The sequence below is a fragment of the Hyla sarda genome, chromosome 10 (genome assembly GCF_029499605.1).
Source record: "Hyla sarda isolate aHylSar1 chromosome 10, aHylSar1.hap1, whole genome shotgun sequence".
Classification (NCBI taxonomy): Eukaryota; Metazoa; Chordata; class Amphibia; order Anura; family Hylidae; genus Hyla; species Hyla sarda.
The window spans coordinates 378,289-396,685 of NC_079198.1; the positions used below are offsets into that span (position 1 = coordinate 378,289).

At 41.8% G+C, this 18,397-nt stretch overlaps 1 protein-coding gene across 1 annotated transcript; it reads left to right on the forward strand.

The window, feature by feature from the left end:
• The first annotated feature begins 13,499 nt into the window (after positions 1 to 13,499).
• Positions 13,500 to 16,003, forward strand: LOC130293325 (proline rich transmembrane protein 1B-like). Its single transcript, XM_056541862.1, has 2 exons — positions 13,500 to 13,769; positions 15,723 to 16,003. The coding sequence occupies exons 1-2, from the start codon at positions 13,500 to 13,502 to the stop codon at positions 15,897 to 15,899; spliced, it is 447 nt and encodes a 148-aa protein (XP_056397837.1). The 3' UTR covers positions 15,900 to 16,003.
• Positions 16,004 to 18,397: the final 2,394 nt, after the last annotated feature.

Sequence of the window (18,397 nt, forward strand, 5' to 3'; positions counted from 1 at the left end):
GAACATAAACTACACAATGTATATACACTGCTCAATAACATAAAGGGAACACGTATACAACACAATGTATATACACCGCTCAATAACATAAAGGGAACATAAACACCACAATGTATATACACTGCTCAAAAACATAAAGGGTACATAAACAACACAATGTATATACACTGCTCAAAAACATAAAGGGAACATAAACAACACAATGTATATACACTGCTCAATAACATAAAGGGAACATAAACAACACAATGTATATAAACTGCCCAAAAACATAAAGGGAACATAAACAACACAATGTATATACACTGCTCAAAAACATAAAGGGAACATAAACACCACAATGTATATACACTGCTCAAAAATATAAAGGGAACACAAACAACACAATGTATATACACTGCTCAATAACATAAAGGGAACATAAACCACACAATGTATATACACTGCTCAATAACATAAAGGGAACATAAACCACACAATGTATATACACTGCTCAAAAACATAAAGGGAACACAAACAACACAATGTATATACACTGCTCAATAACATAAAGGGAACATAAACAACACAATGTATATACACTGCTCAAAAACATAAAGGGAACATAAACACAATGTATATACACTGCTCAATAACATAAAGGGAACATAAACACAATGTATATACACCGCTCAATAACATAAAGGGAACATAAACACAATGTATATACACTGCCCAAAAACATAAAGGGAACATAAACACAATCTATATACACTGCTCAAAAACATAAAGGGAAGATAAACAACACAATGTATATAAACTGCCCAAAAACATAAAGGGAACATAAACAACACAATGTATATACACTGCTCAAAAACATAAAGGGAACATAAACACCACAATGTATATACACTGCTCAATAACATAAAGGGAACATAAACACAATGTATATACACTGCCCAAAAACATAAAGGGAACATAAACACAATCTATATACACTGCTCAAAAACATAAAGGGAAGATAAACAACACAATGTATATAAACTGCCCAAAAACATAAAGGGAACATAAACACCACAATGTATATACACTGCCCCAAAACATAAAGGGAACATAAACAACACAATGTATATACACTGCTCAATAACATAAAGGGAACATAAACAACACAATGTATATACACTGCTCAAAAACATAAAGGGAACATAAACACCACAATGTATATACACTGCCCAAAAACATAAAGGGAACATAAACAACACAATGTATATACACTGCTCAAAAACATAAAGGGAACATAAACACCACAATATATATACACTGCTCAATAACATAAAGGGAACATAAACAACACAATGTATATACACTGCTCAAAAACATAAAGGGAACATAAACACTACAATGTATATACACTGCTCAATAACATAAAGGAAACATAAACAACACAATGTATATACACTGCTCAATAACATAAAGGGAACATAAACAACACAATGTATATAAACTGCCCAAAAACATAAAGGGAACACAATGTATATACACTGCTCAATAACATAAAGGGAACATAAACACCACAATGTATATACACTGCTCAAAAACATAAAGGGAACATAAACACCACAATGTATATACACTGCTCAAAAACATAAAGGGAACATAAACAACACAATGTATATAAACTGTTCAATAACATAAAAGGAAACATAAACCATACAATGTATATACACTGCTCAAAAACATAAAGGGAACATAAACAACACAATGTATATACACTGCTCAATAACATAAAGGGAACATAAACAACACAATGTATATAAACTGCCCAAAAACATAAAGGGAACATAAACACCACAATGTATATACACTGCTCAAAAACATAAAGGGAACATAAACAACACAATGTATATACACTGCTCAATAACATAAAGGGAACATAAACAACACAATGTATATACACAGCTCAAAAAACATAAAGGGAACATAAACACCACAATGTATATACACTGCTCAATAACATAAAGGGAACATAAACACCACAATGTATATACACTGCTCAAAAACATAAAGGGAACATAAACAACACAATGTGTATGAACTGCCCAAAAACATAAAGGGAACATAAACAACACAATGTATATACACCGCTCAAATATATATAAAGGGAACATAAACACCACAATGTATATACACTGCTCAATAACATAAAGGGAACATAAACAACACAATGTATATACACTGCTCAATAACATAAAGGGAACATAAACACCACAATGTATATACACTGCTCAAAAACATAAAGGGAACATAAACAACACAATGTGTATGAACTGCCCAAAAACATAAAGGGAACATAAACAACACAATGTATATACACCGCTCAAATATATATAAAGGGAACATAAACAACACAATGTATATACACCGCTCAAATATATATAAAGGGAACATAAACACCACAATGTATATACACTGCTCAATAACATAAAGGGAACATAAACAACACAATGTATATACACTGCTCAATAACATAAAGGGAACATAAACACCACAATGTATATACACTGCTCAAAAACATAAAGGGAACATAAACACCACAATGTATATACACTGCTCAAAAACATAAAAGGAACACAAACACCACAATGTATATACACTGCTCAAAAACATAAAGGGAACATAAACACCACAATGTATATACACTGCTCAATAACATAAAGGGAACATAAACACCACAATGTATATACACTGCTCAATAACATAAAGGGAACATAAACACCACAATGTATATACACTGCTCAAAAACATAAAGGGAACATAAACAACACAATGTATATACACTGCTCAAAAACATAAAGGGAACACAAACAACACAATGTATATACACTGCTCAAATACATAAAGGGAACATAAACACCACAATGTATATACACTGCTCAATAACATAAAGGGAACATAAACACCACAATGTATATACACTGCTCAATAACATAAAGGGAACATAAACAACACAATGTATATACACTGCTCAATAACATAAAGGAAACATAAACCATACAATGTATATACACTGCTCAATAACATAAAGGGAACAGAAACAACACAATGTATATAAACTGCCCAAAAACATAAAGGGAACATAAACACCACAATGTATATACACTGCTCAAAAACATAAAGGGAACATAAACACCACAATGTATATACACTGCTCAAAAACATAAAGGGAACATAAACAACACAATGTATATACACTGCCCAAAAATATAAAGGGAACATAAACACCACAATGTATATACACTGCTCAAAAACATAAAGGGAACATAAACAACACAATGTATATACACTGCTCAAAAACATAAAGGGAACATAAACACCACAATGTATATACACTGCTCAAAAACATAAAGGGAACATAAACAACACAATGTATATACACTGCTCAAAAACATAAAGGGAACACAAACAGCACAATGTATATACACTGCTCAAAAACATAAAGGGAACATAAACACCACAATGTATATACACTGCTCAAAAACATAAAGGGAACATAAACACCACAATGTATATACACTGCTCAAAAACATAAAGGGAACATAAACAACACAATGTATATACACTGCTCAAAAACATAAAGGGAACACAAACAGCACAATGTATATACACTGCTCAAAAACATAAAGGGAACATAAACAACACAATGTATATACACTGCCCAAAAATATAAAGGGAACATAAACACCACAATGTATATACACTGCTCAAAAACATAAAGGGTACATAAACAACACAATGTATATACACTGCTCAATAACATAAAGGGAACATAAACACCACAATGTATATACACTGCTCAATAACATAAAGGGAACATAAACAACACAATGTATATAAACTGCCCAAAAACATAAAGGGAACATAAACAACACAATGTATATACACTGCTCAAAAACATAAAGGGAACATAAACACCACAATGTATATACACTGCCCAAAAACATAAAGGGAACATAAACAACACAATGTATATACACTGCCCAAAAACATAAAGGGAACACAAACAGCACAATGTATATACACTGCTCAAAAACATAAAGGGAACATAAACACCACAATGTATATACACTGCTCAAAAACATAAAGGGAACATAAACAACACAATGTATATACACTGCTCAAAAACATAAAGGGAACATAAACACCACAATGTATATACACTGCTCAAAAACATAAAGGGAACATAAACACCACAATGTATATACACTGCTCAATAACATAAAGGGAACACAAACAACACAATGTATATACACAGCTCAAAAATATAAAGGGAACATAAACAACACAATGTATATACACTGCTCAATAACATAAAGGGAACATAAACAACACAATGTATATACACTGCTCAATAACATAAAGGGAACGTAAACACCACAATGTATATACACTGCTCAAAAACATAAAGGGAACATAAACACCACAATGTATATACACTGCTCAAAAACATAAAGGGAACATAAACAACACAATGTATATACACTGCTCAAAAACATAAAGGGAACATAAACACCACAATGTATATACACTGCTCAAAAACATAAAGGGAACATAAACACCACAATGTATATACACTGCTCAAAAACATAAAGGGAACATAAACAACACAATGTATATACACTGCTCAAAAACATAAAGGGAACATAAACACCACAATGTATATACACTGCTCAATAACATAAAGGGAACATAAACCACACAATGTATATACACTGCTCAATAACATAAAGGGAACACAAACAACACAATGTATATACACTGCTCAAAAATATAAAGGGAACATAAACACCACAATGTATATACACTGCTCAATAACATAAAGGGAACATAAACACCACAATGTATATACACCGCTCAAATATATATAAAGGGAACATAAACACCACAATGTATATACACTGCTCAATAACATAAAGGGAACATAAACAACACAATGTATATAAACTGCTCAAAAATATAAAGGGAACATAAACACCACAATGTATATACACTGCTCAAAAACATAAAGGGAACACAAACAACACAATGTATATACACTGCTCAATAACATAAAGGGAACATAAACAACACAATGTATATACACTGCTCAAAAACATAAAGGGAACATAAACACCACAATGTATATACACTGCTCAATAACATAAAGGGAACATAAACACCACAATGTATATACACCGCTCAAATATATATAAAGGGAACATAAACACCACAATGTATATACACTGCTCAATAACATAAAGGGAACATAAACAACACAATGTATATAAACTGCTCAAAAATATAAAGGGAACATAAACACCACAATGTATATACACTGCTCAATAACATAAAGGGAACATAAACACCACAATGTATATACACCGCTCAAATATATATAAAGGGAACATAAACACCACAATGTATATACACTGCTCAATAACATAAAGGGAACATAAACACCACAATGTATATACACTGCTCAAAAATATAAAGGGAACATAAACACCACAATGTATATACACTGCTCAATAACATAAAGGGAACATAAACACCACAATGTATATACACTGCTCAATAACATAAAGGGAACATAAACACCACAATGTATATACACTGCTCAAAAACATAAAGGGAACATAAACAACACAATGTATATACACTGCTCAATAACATAAAGGGAACATAAACAACACAATGTATATACACTGCTCAATAACATAAAGGGAACATAAACAACACAATGTATATACACTGCTCAAAAACATAAAGGGAACATAAACACCACAATGTATATACACTGCTCAATAACATAAAGGGAACATAAACACCACAATGTATATACACTGCTCAATAACATAAAGGGAACATAAACACCACAATGTATATACACTGCTCAAAAACATAAAGGGAACACAAACAACACAATGTATATACACTGCTCAAAAACATAAAGGGAACATAAACACCACAATGTATATACACTGCTCAATAACATAAAGGGAACATAAACACCACAATGTATATACACTGCTCAATAACATAAAGGAAACATAAACAACACAATGTATATACACTGCTCAAAAACATAAAGGGAACATAAACAACACAATGTATATACACTGCTCAAAAACATAAAGGGAACATAAACAACACAATGTATATACACTGCTCAAAAACATAAAGGGAACATAAACACCACAATGTATATACACTGCTCAATAACATAAAGGGAACATAAACACCACAATGTATATACACTGCTCAAAAATATAAAGGGAACATAAACAACACAATGTATATACACTGCTCAAAAACATAAAGGGAACATAAACAACACAATGTATATACACTGCTCAAAAACATAAAGGGAACACACAACACAATGTATATACACTGCTCAAAAACATAAAGGGAACATAAACAACACAATGTATATACACTGCTCAATAACATAAAGGGAAAACAAACAACGCAATGTATATACACTGCTCAATAACATAAAGGGAACACAAACACCACAATGTATATATACTGCTCAAAAACATAAAGGAAACATAAACAACACAATGTATATACACTGCTCAATAACATAAAGGGAACATAAACAACACAATGTATATACACTGCTCAATAACATAAAGGGAACATAAACAACACAATGTATATACACTGCTCAAAAACATAAAGGGAACATAAACACCACAATGTATATACACTGCTCAAAAACATAAAGGGAACACAAACACCACAATGTATATACACTGCTCAATAACATAAAGGGAACATAAACAACACAATGTATATACACTGCTCAATAACATAAAGGGAACATAAACAACACAATGTATATACACTGCTCAATAACATAAAGGGAACATAAACAACACAATGTATATACACTGCTCAATAACATAAAGGGAACACAATGTAACTCCAAGTCACTGACACTCGTGTGAAATCCCACTGTCCACTCAGGAAGAACACTGAATGACAATCAATGGAACATGGAACAGACAACACGTGGAAATTATAGGCAATTAGAAAGACACCCCAATAAAGGAGTGGTTCTGCAGGTGGTGACCACAGACCACTTCTCAGTGCCTATACTTCCTGATGTTTTGGTCACTTTTGAATGCTGGCGGTGCTTTCACTCTAGTGGTAGCATGAGACGGAGTCTACAACCCACACAAGTGGCTCAGGTAGTACAGCTCATCCAGGATGGCACATCAATGCGAGCTGTGGCAAGAAGGTTTGCTGTGTCTGTCAGCGTAGTGTCCAGAGCAGGGAGGCGCTACCAGGAGACAGGCCAGTACATCAGGAGACGTGGAGGAGGCCGTAGGAGGACAACAACCAAGCAGCAGGACCCCTACCTCTGCCTTTGTGCAAGGAGGAGCAGGAGGAGCACTGCAAAATGACCTCCAGCAGGACACAAATGTGCATGTGTCCACTAAAATGGTCAGATACAGACTCCATGAGGGTGGTATGAGGGCCCGACGTCCACAGGTGGGGGTTGTGCTTACAGCCCAACACCGTGCAGGACGTTTGGCATTTGCCAGAGAACACCAAGATTGGCAAATTCACCACTGGCGCCCTGTGCTCTTCACAGATGAAAGCAGGTTCACACTGAGCACATGAGTCTGGAGACGCCGTGGAGAACCTTCTGCTGCCTGCAACATCCTCCATGACCGGTTTGGTGGTGGGTCAGTATTGGTGTGGGGTGGCATTTCTTTGGGGGGCCGCACAGCCCTCCATGTTCTTGCCAGAGGTAGCCTGAGGCATTGATGCTATGGACTGGCCGCCCGTTCCCCTGAATCCGATTGAGCACATCTGGGATGTCTCGCTCCATCCACCACAGACTGTCCAGGAGTTGGCGAATGCTTTAGTCCAGGTCTGGGAGGACATCCCTCAGGAGACCATCCTCCACCTCATCAGGATCATGCCCAGGCGTTGTAGGGAGGTCATACGGGCACGTGGAGGCCACACACACTACTGAGCCTCATTGGGACTTGTATTAAGGACATTACATAAAGTTGGATCAGCCTGTAGTGGGGTTTTCCACTGTGATTTTGAGGGTGACTCCATATCCAGACCTCCAGGGGTTGATGATTTCCATTGATAATTTTTGGTGAATTTGTTGTCAGCGAATTCAACTATGTAAAGAGGAAAGTATTATATACACTATATACAATGTAACCAGAGAATCTTTAGCCCCTGGATATATTGTATATAGTGACTGGGGGGGTGAAGACTTTCTGAATACATTGTATTTTCTGGATATATTAGCCCTCATTTACTATTGCAAACCCGACATGTTTTGTCGGGTTGTGCACCAGATTCTGTTGCATTGCGCCAGAAATTCTGTCTGCGCCAGATTAGGCGCCAGAATTTGCGCCAGGATTGAAAAAACCCCAACTAGCCATTTAGCCAAGAAAACCTGAAAAGGGGCGTGGGCGCTGGGAAAAGGGGCGTGTTCCCGACCTTTTCACAAAAACCCAACATATTTACTAAGGTTTCCACATAAAATGTGGTGGATTAGAGCCGAGGAAAACCCGACAGATCAGAGCGGGTGTAAAAAAAAAAAAAAGGAAAATGTAGGGAAAGTGGAAAATGTAGGGAACCTTAGTAAATACCGTGGAAAATAAATTGTAGGGAATTAAAACCCACGAAGAAACCTCCACAACAGTCTTAGTAAATGAGGGCCAATGTGTATTCTCTATACATTATACATGGTGACCAGGGCTGAAGACTTTCTCTATACATTATACATGGTGACTGGGGCTGAAGACTTTCTCTATACATTATACATGGTGACTGGGGCTGAAGACTTTCTCTATACATTATACATGGTGACTGGGGCTGAAGACTTTCTCTATACATTATACATGGTGACCAGGGCTGAAGACTTTCTCTATACATTATACATGGTGACCAGGGCTGAAGACTTTCTCTATACACTATACATGGTGACCAGGGCTGAAGACTTTCTCTATACACTATACATGGTGACCGGGGCTGAAGACTTTCTCTATACATTATACATGGTGACCAGGGCTGAAGACTTTCTCTATACATTATACATGGTGACTGGGGCTGAAGACTTTCTCTATACATTATACATGGTGACTGGGGCTGAAGACTTTCTCTATACATTATACATGGTGACTGGGGCTGAAGACTTTCTCTATACATTATACATGGTGACTGGGGCTGAAGACTTTCTCTATACATTATACATGGTGACTGGGGCTGAAGACTTTCTCTATACATTATACATGGTGACTGGGGCTGAAGACTTTCTCTATACATTATACATGGTGACCAGGGCTGAAGACTTTCTCTATACATTATACATGGTGACCAGGGCTGAAGACTTTCTCTATACACTATACATGGTGACCAGGGCTGAAGACTTTCTCTATACACTATACATGGTGACCGGGGCTGAAGACTTTCTCTATACATTATACATGGTGACCAGGGCTGAAGACTTTCTCTATACATTATACATGGTGACTGGGGCTGAAGACTTTCTCTATACATTATACATGGTGACCGGGGCTAAAGACTTTCTCTATACACTATACATGGTGACCGGGGCTGAAGACTTTCTCTATACACTATACATGGTGACCGGGGCTGAAGACTTTCTCTATACACTATACATGGTGACTGGGGCTGAAGACTTTCTCTATACATTATACATGGTGACTGGGGCTGAAGACTTTCTCTATACATTATACATGGTGACTGGGGCTGAAGACTTTCTCTATACATTATACATGGTGACTGGGGCTGAAGACTTTCTCTATACATTATACATGGTGACTGGGGCTGAAGACTTTCTCTATACATTATACATGGTGACTGGGGCTGAAGACTTTCTCTATACATTATACATGGTGACCAGGGCTGAAGACTTTCTCTATACATTATACATGGTGACCAGGGCTGAAGACTTTCTCTATACACTATACATGGTGACCAGGGCTGAAGACTTTCTCTATACACTATACATGGTGACCGGGGCTGAAGACTTTCTCTATACATTATACATGGTGACCAGGGCTGAAGACTTTCTCTATACATTATACATGGTGACTGGGGCTGAAGACTTTCTCTATACATTATACATGGTGACTGGGGCTGAAGACTTTCTCTATACATTATACATGGTGACTGGGGCTGAAGACTTTCTCTATACATTATACATGGTGACCAGGGCTGAAGACTTTCTCTATACAGTCTGTGGTGGATGGAACGAGACGTCCCAGATGTGCTCAATCGGATTAAGGCGAACGGGTGGCCAGTCCATAGCATAAATGCCTTCCTCTTGTAGGAACTGCTGACACACTCCAGCCACATGAGGTCTAGCATTGTCTTGTATTAGGAGGAACCCAACCGCACCAGCATATGGTCTCACAAGGGCTCTGAGGATCTCATCTCGGTACCTAATGGCAGTCAGGCTACCTCTGGCAAGAACATGGAGGGCTGTGCGGCCCCCCAAAGAAATGCCACCCCACACAATTACTGACCCACCACCAAACCGGTCATGCTGGAGGATGTTGCAGGCAGCAGAACGTTCTCCACGCACGGTGTTGGGCTGTAAGCACAACCCCCACCTGTGGACGTCGGGCGCTCATACCACCCTCATGGAGTCTGTTTCTGACTGTTTGAGTGGACACATGCACATTTGTGTCCTGCTGGAGGTCATTTTGCAGGGCTCTGGCAGTGCTCCTCCTGCTCCTCCTTGCACAAAGGCGGAGGTAGTGATCCTGCTGCTGGGTTGTTGCCCTCCTACGGCCTCCTCCACGTCTCCTGATGTACTGGCCTGTCTCCTGGTAGAGCCTCCATGCTCTGGACACTACGCTGACAGATAGAGCAAACCTTCTTGCCACAGCTCGCATTGATGTGCCATCCTGGATGAGCTGCACTACCTGAGCCACTTGTGTGGGTTGTAGACTCCGTCTCATGCTACCACTAGAGTGAAAGCACCACCAACATTCAAAAGTGACCAAAACATCAGCCAGGAAGCATAGGAACTGAGAAGTGGTCTGTGGTCCCCACCTGCAGAACCACTCCTTTATTGGTGGTATCTTGCTAATTGCTTATAATTTCCACGTGTTGTCTGTTCCATGAGGGTTTGCATGTTTTGTTGCGGGGTGTTAGAAGTTTGTTGCTGGTTAAGGCAGCGGGCGGTGTGGGGTCTCAGGTGGACTCCGTGCTGCATTACCTAGATGACTTTTTGTTCATTGGTCTTAGGGGGTCAGCTGTGTATCTTGTTTTGCTGCAGACTATGGAGAAAGTGGCGGCCTGCTTTGGGGTGCCTCTGGCGTAACCAATACGGTGGCCATGGAATGTCAGCTTCCCGAGGACAATTAGCTTGAGCTGCGGACAGCGGTGTCGGCTGCGGCTAGGGCACGAAAGATACAGCTGCATGATCTGCAGTCACTGTTGGGTCAGCTTAATTTTGCCTGTCAGATCCTTCCGATGGGGCAGTTGTTTTGTCGCAGACTGGCGGCGGCGACGGTGGGCATTATGTCCGTTTGACGGCTGACCTTCGGGCCAATTTGGCAGTATGGTTGGAGTTCTTGGACTCGTATAATGGGAGGTCGGTCATCTTGGGGCGGCAGGTGTCGTACTGGGATCTGGAGCTGTTCACGGATGCTTCCGGTAGCCAGGTGTTTGGCGCTTATTTGCAGGGCCAGTGGTGCGTGGGATCTTGGCCTGAGTCTTGTAGGGAGTCTGGTTTTATCTGGAACCTGTCGCTCTTGGAGCTCTTTCCTATCTTGGTGGCAATGGAAATTTGGGGTGAGAGGCTCCATGACCGGAAGGTGTGCTTCCGCTGCGACATCCTGGGGGTAGTGCAGACTATCAACGCGAAGAGGGTGAATTCGCCGCCGGTGGTGCGCTTGTTGTGGCAGTTGGTGTTGCAGGGGTTTCCCTTAATGCTCAGTTTGTAGTGCTGCATGTGCCCGGAGTGCTGAATGAGATTGCTGACTCCCTTTCTCGTTTCCAGTGGGACAGGTTTCGAGAATTGGCACCGGAAGCGGACGTCTGTGGGATTCCCTGCCCGGAGGAGTTATGGAGAGCGGTTTGACGGCTGCCTTTGCTCTTATTCTGCGGTAAGTCAGTGCAAGTACTTGGGCTGGCTATAGTAGGATCTGGAAGGAGAGGGAGGATCTGTTGGGGAGTTTAGGGGCCTCGCGGTCCCCAGGGGATTGGGAGGCTGCAGTTTTGTTTTTTGTGGGACAGTTGTTTGGAGATGGGGTGTCCGGTTCTGGTCTTAGCCGAAGGTTGGCGGCGCTGGCCTTTTGGTTTCAGCTTCGGGGGCTGCCTGACGCCACTAAGTCTTTCCTTGTGAGGCAGGCGGCCAGGGGGTTTAGGAGGGTTTCGGTGGTGTGGGACTCATGGAGGCCTGTTTCTTTTTCTTTACTGGAGGAGTTGTGTGGTGTTTTGGCGGAAGTGTGTTTGTCTAGATTTGAGGAGGTTTTGTTCTGTTTGGCTTTCACTTCGGCGTTTTTTTGGGGCGTTCAGAGTGTCGGAACTGGTATCGCCTAGTAAGGTTTCGGCTGGTGGCCTGTTAGTTTCTGATGTGCACAAGGAGGGTTTGGGTTTGGCATGTGTGGCTTGCCGATCCAAGACAGACCAGTTGGGGCGTGGTTTTGTGGTTCGGTTTGGGCACTTGGGGGCATCCAGTGTATGCCCTGTGAGCTGTTTTCGAGCTTATATGGCGCTTCGCCCTGCGGTGAGCGGGCCGTTGCTGGTACATTTTGTCCCGGTTTCAATTTGTTTGGGTTTTTCGGGAGGGTCTGTGGTGGAGCGAGCAGTTCAGTTGTGGGTGGATGGCCGCTTGTAAGGGGTCATTCATGGCATGAGCTAGAGGGGGACTTGGAGACACTTGGAGAGCGTTTGGCGGTGATTGGGATGGTTAGGCGGGGGGCGGCACCAAGCCTCATGTGGTGAACCCCTGCAGGAGAGGCCCAAAGCGGTGGGGGTTTCTGAAAGTGGTGCCCTGGGGTCAGGTGAAGGAACGCCCCAGGGCAAAGTAGGAGGCCCGAGGAAGAAATCGGGATGCCTCCAATTCCCCCTCCGACTAGGTGGTAGAGTTGTGCTGGAAAATATGGTTTTGCACTAATGTTTACCTGATTATTTATAAATGTTATTTAATCATTTTGGTTTATGTTATTTAATAAAATGGCCGCTGTGTCAGTGTGGTGTCTTGTGGTGGGAGCGGGGGAGTGGGCTCAGCGTATGTAGATGATGCCCTAGTCAAGTGTTCCCTTTCTGTTTTTTGAGCAGTGTACATGGTGTCAGGTTCCTTGTTTCATCTCCTTGGGCTACAATGTAGCAAACACTTCCCTGCCCTGCCGACCATTGTTGGGTGTAGCGGGTCTGTATACATCACATGGTTATGACATCATCACACTCTGTAGATATATAGACGTCTCATATCTCTCCAGACAATTCTCTCACACTGAGGCGACATGTATCCTCCACCAGCGTTCACCAATGAGGGGCTCAAAGAACAACCGTATCCCCCCGGCTTCATCATCCAGCCTCCTCCACCGCCATACTACACCCCACCAGGGCCAATGCCAACACAGACACCAGCCCCCACCATGGTGATCAGTACACAACCATACGTGGTGGCCATGCCTCAGCGTCCATACAGGGACTACATGGTCCTCTCCATGGCCACTCTTCTTCTCTTCTGCTGGCCCCTTGGGATCGCTGCAGTGATGTACTCCTCCAAGGTAAGGAAGCAAAAAATCAGTAGTGGTGATGACCTCACTAATGGGGAGGGGCATAGTGGTGATCACCTCACTAATGGGGAGGGGCATAGTGTGATCTACTTACTAATGGGAAGGGGCATAGTGGTGATCACTTCACTAATGGGGAGGGGCATAGTGTGATCTATTTACTAATGGGAAGGGGCATAGTGGTGATCACCTCACTAATGGGGAGGGGCATAGTGTGATCTACTTACTAATGGGAAGGGGCATAGTGGTGATCACTTCACTAATGGGGAGGGGCATAGTGTGATCTACTTACTAATGGGAAGGGGCATAGTGGTGATCACCTCACTAATGGGGAGGGGCATAGTGTGATCTACTTACTAATGGGGAGGGGCATAGTGTGATCTATTTACTAATGGGAAGGGGCATAGTGGTGATCACCTCACTAATGGGAAGGGGCATAGTGTGATCTACTTACTAATGGGGAGGGGCATAGTGTGATCTATTTACTAATGGGAAGGGGCATAGTGGTGATCACCTCACTAATGGGGAGGGGCATAGTGGTGATCTACTTACTAATGGGAAGGGGCATAGTGGTGATCTACTTGCTAATGGGAAGGGGCATAGTGGTGATCTACTTACTAATGGGAAGGGGCATAGTGGTGATCACTTCACTAATGGGAAGGGGCATAGTGGTGATCACCTCACTAATGGGGAGGGGCATAGTGGTGATCACCTCACTAATGGGGAGGAGCATAGTGTGATCTACTTACTAATGGGAAGGGGCATAGTGGTGATCTACTTACTAATGGGAAGGGGCATAGTGGTGATCACTTCACTAATGGGAAGGGGCATAGTGGTGATCACCTCACTAATGGGGAGGGGCATAGTGGTGATCACCTCACTAATGGGGAGGGGCATAGTGTGATCTACTTATTAATGGGAAGGGGCATAGTGGTTATCCCGTTGCTAATGGGAAGGGCACAATGGTGACCATCTCACTAATGGGGAAGGCGCATAGTGGTAATCACCACACTAATGGGAGGGGCATAGTGGTGATCACCTCTCTAATGGGAGGGGCATAATGGTAATCACCTCACTAATGGGAGGGGCATAGTGGTGATCACCTCACTAATGGGGAGGGGCATAGTGGTGATCACCTGACTAATGGGAGGGGTATAGTGGTGATTACCTCACTAATTGGGGAAGAAGCATAGTGATGATTACCTCACTAATGGGGAGGGGCATAATGGTGATCAACTCCCTAATGGGGAGGGGCATAGTGGTGATCACCTGACTAATGGGAGGGGAATAATGGGGATCAACTCCCTAATGGGGAGGGGCATAGTGGTGATCACCTGACTAATGGGAGGGGTATAGTGGTGATTACCTCACTAATTGGGGAAGAAGCATAGTGATGATTACCTCACTAATGGGGAGGGGCATAATGGTGATCAACTCCCTAATGGGGAGGGGCATAGTGGTGATCACCTGACTAATGGGAGGGGAATAATGGGGATCAACTCCCTAATGGGGAGGGGCATAGTGGTGATCACCTGACTAATGGGAGGGGTATAGTGGTGATTACCTCACTAATTGGGGAAGAAGCATAGTGATGATTACCTCACTAATGGGGAGGGGCATAATGGTGATCACCTGACTAATGGGGAGAGGCAGAGTGGTGATCACTTCACTAATGGGAGGGGAATAATGGGGATCAACTCCCTAATGGGGAGGGGCATAGTGGTGATCACCTGACTAATGGGAGGGGTATAGTGGTGATTACCTCACTAATTGGGGAAGAAGCATAGTGATGATTACCTCACTAATGGGGAGGGGCATAATGGTGATCACCTGACTAATGGGGAGAGGCAGAGTGGTGATCACTTCACTAATGGGAGGGGCATAATCATGATCACATCACTAATCCACCACCGAGCGCAGCGCATGAGGTTCTATTTTGTCTTGCAGACACGGGACGCCCTGAGGAGGGGAGACCCATTAATGGCGGCTCAATACTCCCACACCGCGTGGATCATCAATATTGTGGGGATGGTGATCGGCTCCCTCGGTCATGCCGCATGGATCATATACGTTATTTATTTCTATTCTACGAGGGGCGGATATCACATCCAGCTGTATGGATAGATGACATCACCGCCATGATACTGGATGCGCCGTGAGTGGACATTTGTGTTCTATGTATTGCACTGTTCTCTGCTTCCTGTCAGTGAATGAAAAGATCTTTATAGTCTGAGAATCCACAGCATAAAACAGCGACGTGGATGAGATGAAATCACACGGAATCCGCACAAAGGTCAATTCATATCCGAACAGAGATCAAATCATATCGCTCAGAGATCCATTACATATCTGCACAGAGATCCATTACATATCTGCACAGAGATCCATTACATATCCGCACAGAGATCCGTTACATATCCTCACAGAGATCCATTACATATCTGCACAGAGATCCATTACATATCTGCACAGAGATCCATTACATATCCACACAGAGATCCATTACATATCCTCACAGAGATCCATTACATATCTGCACAGAGATCCATTACATATCCGCACAGAGATCCATTACATATCCGCACAGAGATCCGTTACATATCCTCACAGAGATCCGTTACATATCTGCACAGAGATCCGTTACATATCCGCACAGAGATCCATTACATATCCTCACAGAGATCCATTACATATCCGCACAGAGATCCGTTACATATCCGCACAGAGATCCGTTACATATCCGCACAGAGATCCGTTACATATCCGCACAGAGATCCGTTACATATCCGCACAGAGATCCATTACATATCCGCACAGAGATCCGTTACATATCCGCACAGAGATCCGTTACATATCTGCACAGAGATCCGTTACATATCTGCACAGAGATCCATTACATATCTGCTCAGAGATCCATTACATATCCGCACAGAGATCCATTACATATCTGCACAGAGATCCATTACATATCTGCACAGAGATCCATTACATAGCTGCACAGAGATCCATTACATATCTGCACAGAGATCCATTACATATCCGCACAGAGATCCATTACATATCCGCACAGAGATCCATTACATATCCGCACAGAGATCCATTACATATCCGCACAGAGATCCATTACATATCCTCACAGAGATCCATTACATATCCACACAGAGATCCATTACATATCCACACAGAGATCCATTACATATCCTCACAGAGATCCATTACATATCTGCACAGAGATCCATTACATATCCACACAGAGATCCATTACATATCCGCACAGAGATCCATTACATATCCTCACAGAGATCAATTACATATCCGCACAGAGATCCATTACATATCCTCACAGAGATCCATTACATATCCACACAGAGATCCATTACATATCCACACAGAGATCCATTACATATCCTCACAGAGATCCATTACATATCTGCACAGAGATCCATTACATATCTGCACAGAGATCCATTACATATCCACACAGAGATCCATTACATATCCTCACAGAGATCAATTACATATCCGCACAGAGATCCATTACATATCCGCACAGAGATCCATTACATATCCACACAGAGATCCATTACATATCTGCACAGAGATCCATTACATATCCGCACAGAGATCCGTTACATATCCGCACAGAGATCCGTTACATATCCGCACAGAGATCCATTACATATCCGCACAGAGATCCATTACATATCCTCACAGAGATCCATTACATATCCACACAGAGATCCATTACATATCTGCACAGAGATCCATTACATATCCGCACAGAGATCCATTACATATCTGCACAGAGATCCATTACATATCCACACAGAGATCCATTACATATCCACAGCTCTATGGCCCCTCAGCTCTATGCTCCCCCCCCCCCAACTCAATAGGCTCCTCCCCCACCTTATCTCCGCTGTAAATACTTTCTGTATTTTTCCTGTAATATTTCCTGTAATATGATGATTCATTTTTGAATCCTTAATCTTTATATATAGGTAATGGGGCACTCTACTAGGGATAATAGTAATAGGGCACTCTACTGGGGATAATAGTAATGGGGCACTCTACTGGGGATAATAGTAATGGGGCACTCTACTGGGGATAATAGTAATAGGGCACTCTACTGGGGATAATAGTAATGGGGCACTCTACTGGGGATAATAGTAATGGGGCACTCTACTGGGGATAATAGTAATGGGGCACTCTACTGGGGATAATAGTAATGGGGCACTCTACTGGGGATAATAGTAATGGGGCACTCTACTGGGGATAATAGTAATGGGGCACTCTACTGGGGATAATAGTAATGGGGCACTCTACTGGGGATAATAGTAATGGGGCACTCTACTGGGGATAATAGTAATGGGGCACTCTACTGGGGATAATAGTAATGGGGCACTCTACTGGGGATAATAGTAATGGGGCACTCTACTGGGGATAATAGTAATGGGGCACTCTACTGGGGATAATAGTAATGGGGCACTCTACTGGGGATAATAGTAATGGGGCACTCTACTGGGGATAATAGTAATGGGGCACTCTACTGGGGATAATAGTAATGGGGCACTCTACTGGGGATAATAGTAATGGGGCACTCTACTGGGGATAATAGTAAT

Bases quoted from the DNA above. Each gene is read 5' to 3' on its own strand.
- LOC130293325 (XM_056541862.1), top strand. From the start codon at position 13,500: ATGTATCCTCCACCAGCGTTCACCAATGAGGGGCTCAAAGAACAACCG. The intron at 13,770-15,722 runs GTAAGGAAGCAA...TTTGTCTTGCAG, and splicing joins CAGTGATGTACTCCTCCAAG to ACACGGGACGCCCTGAGGAG.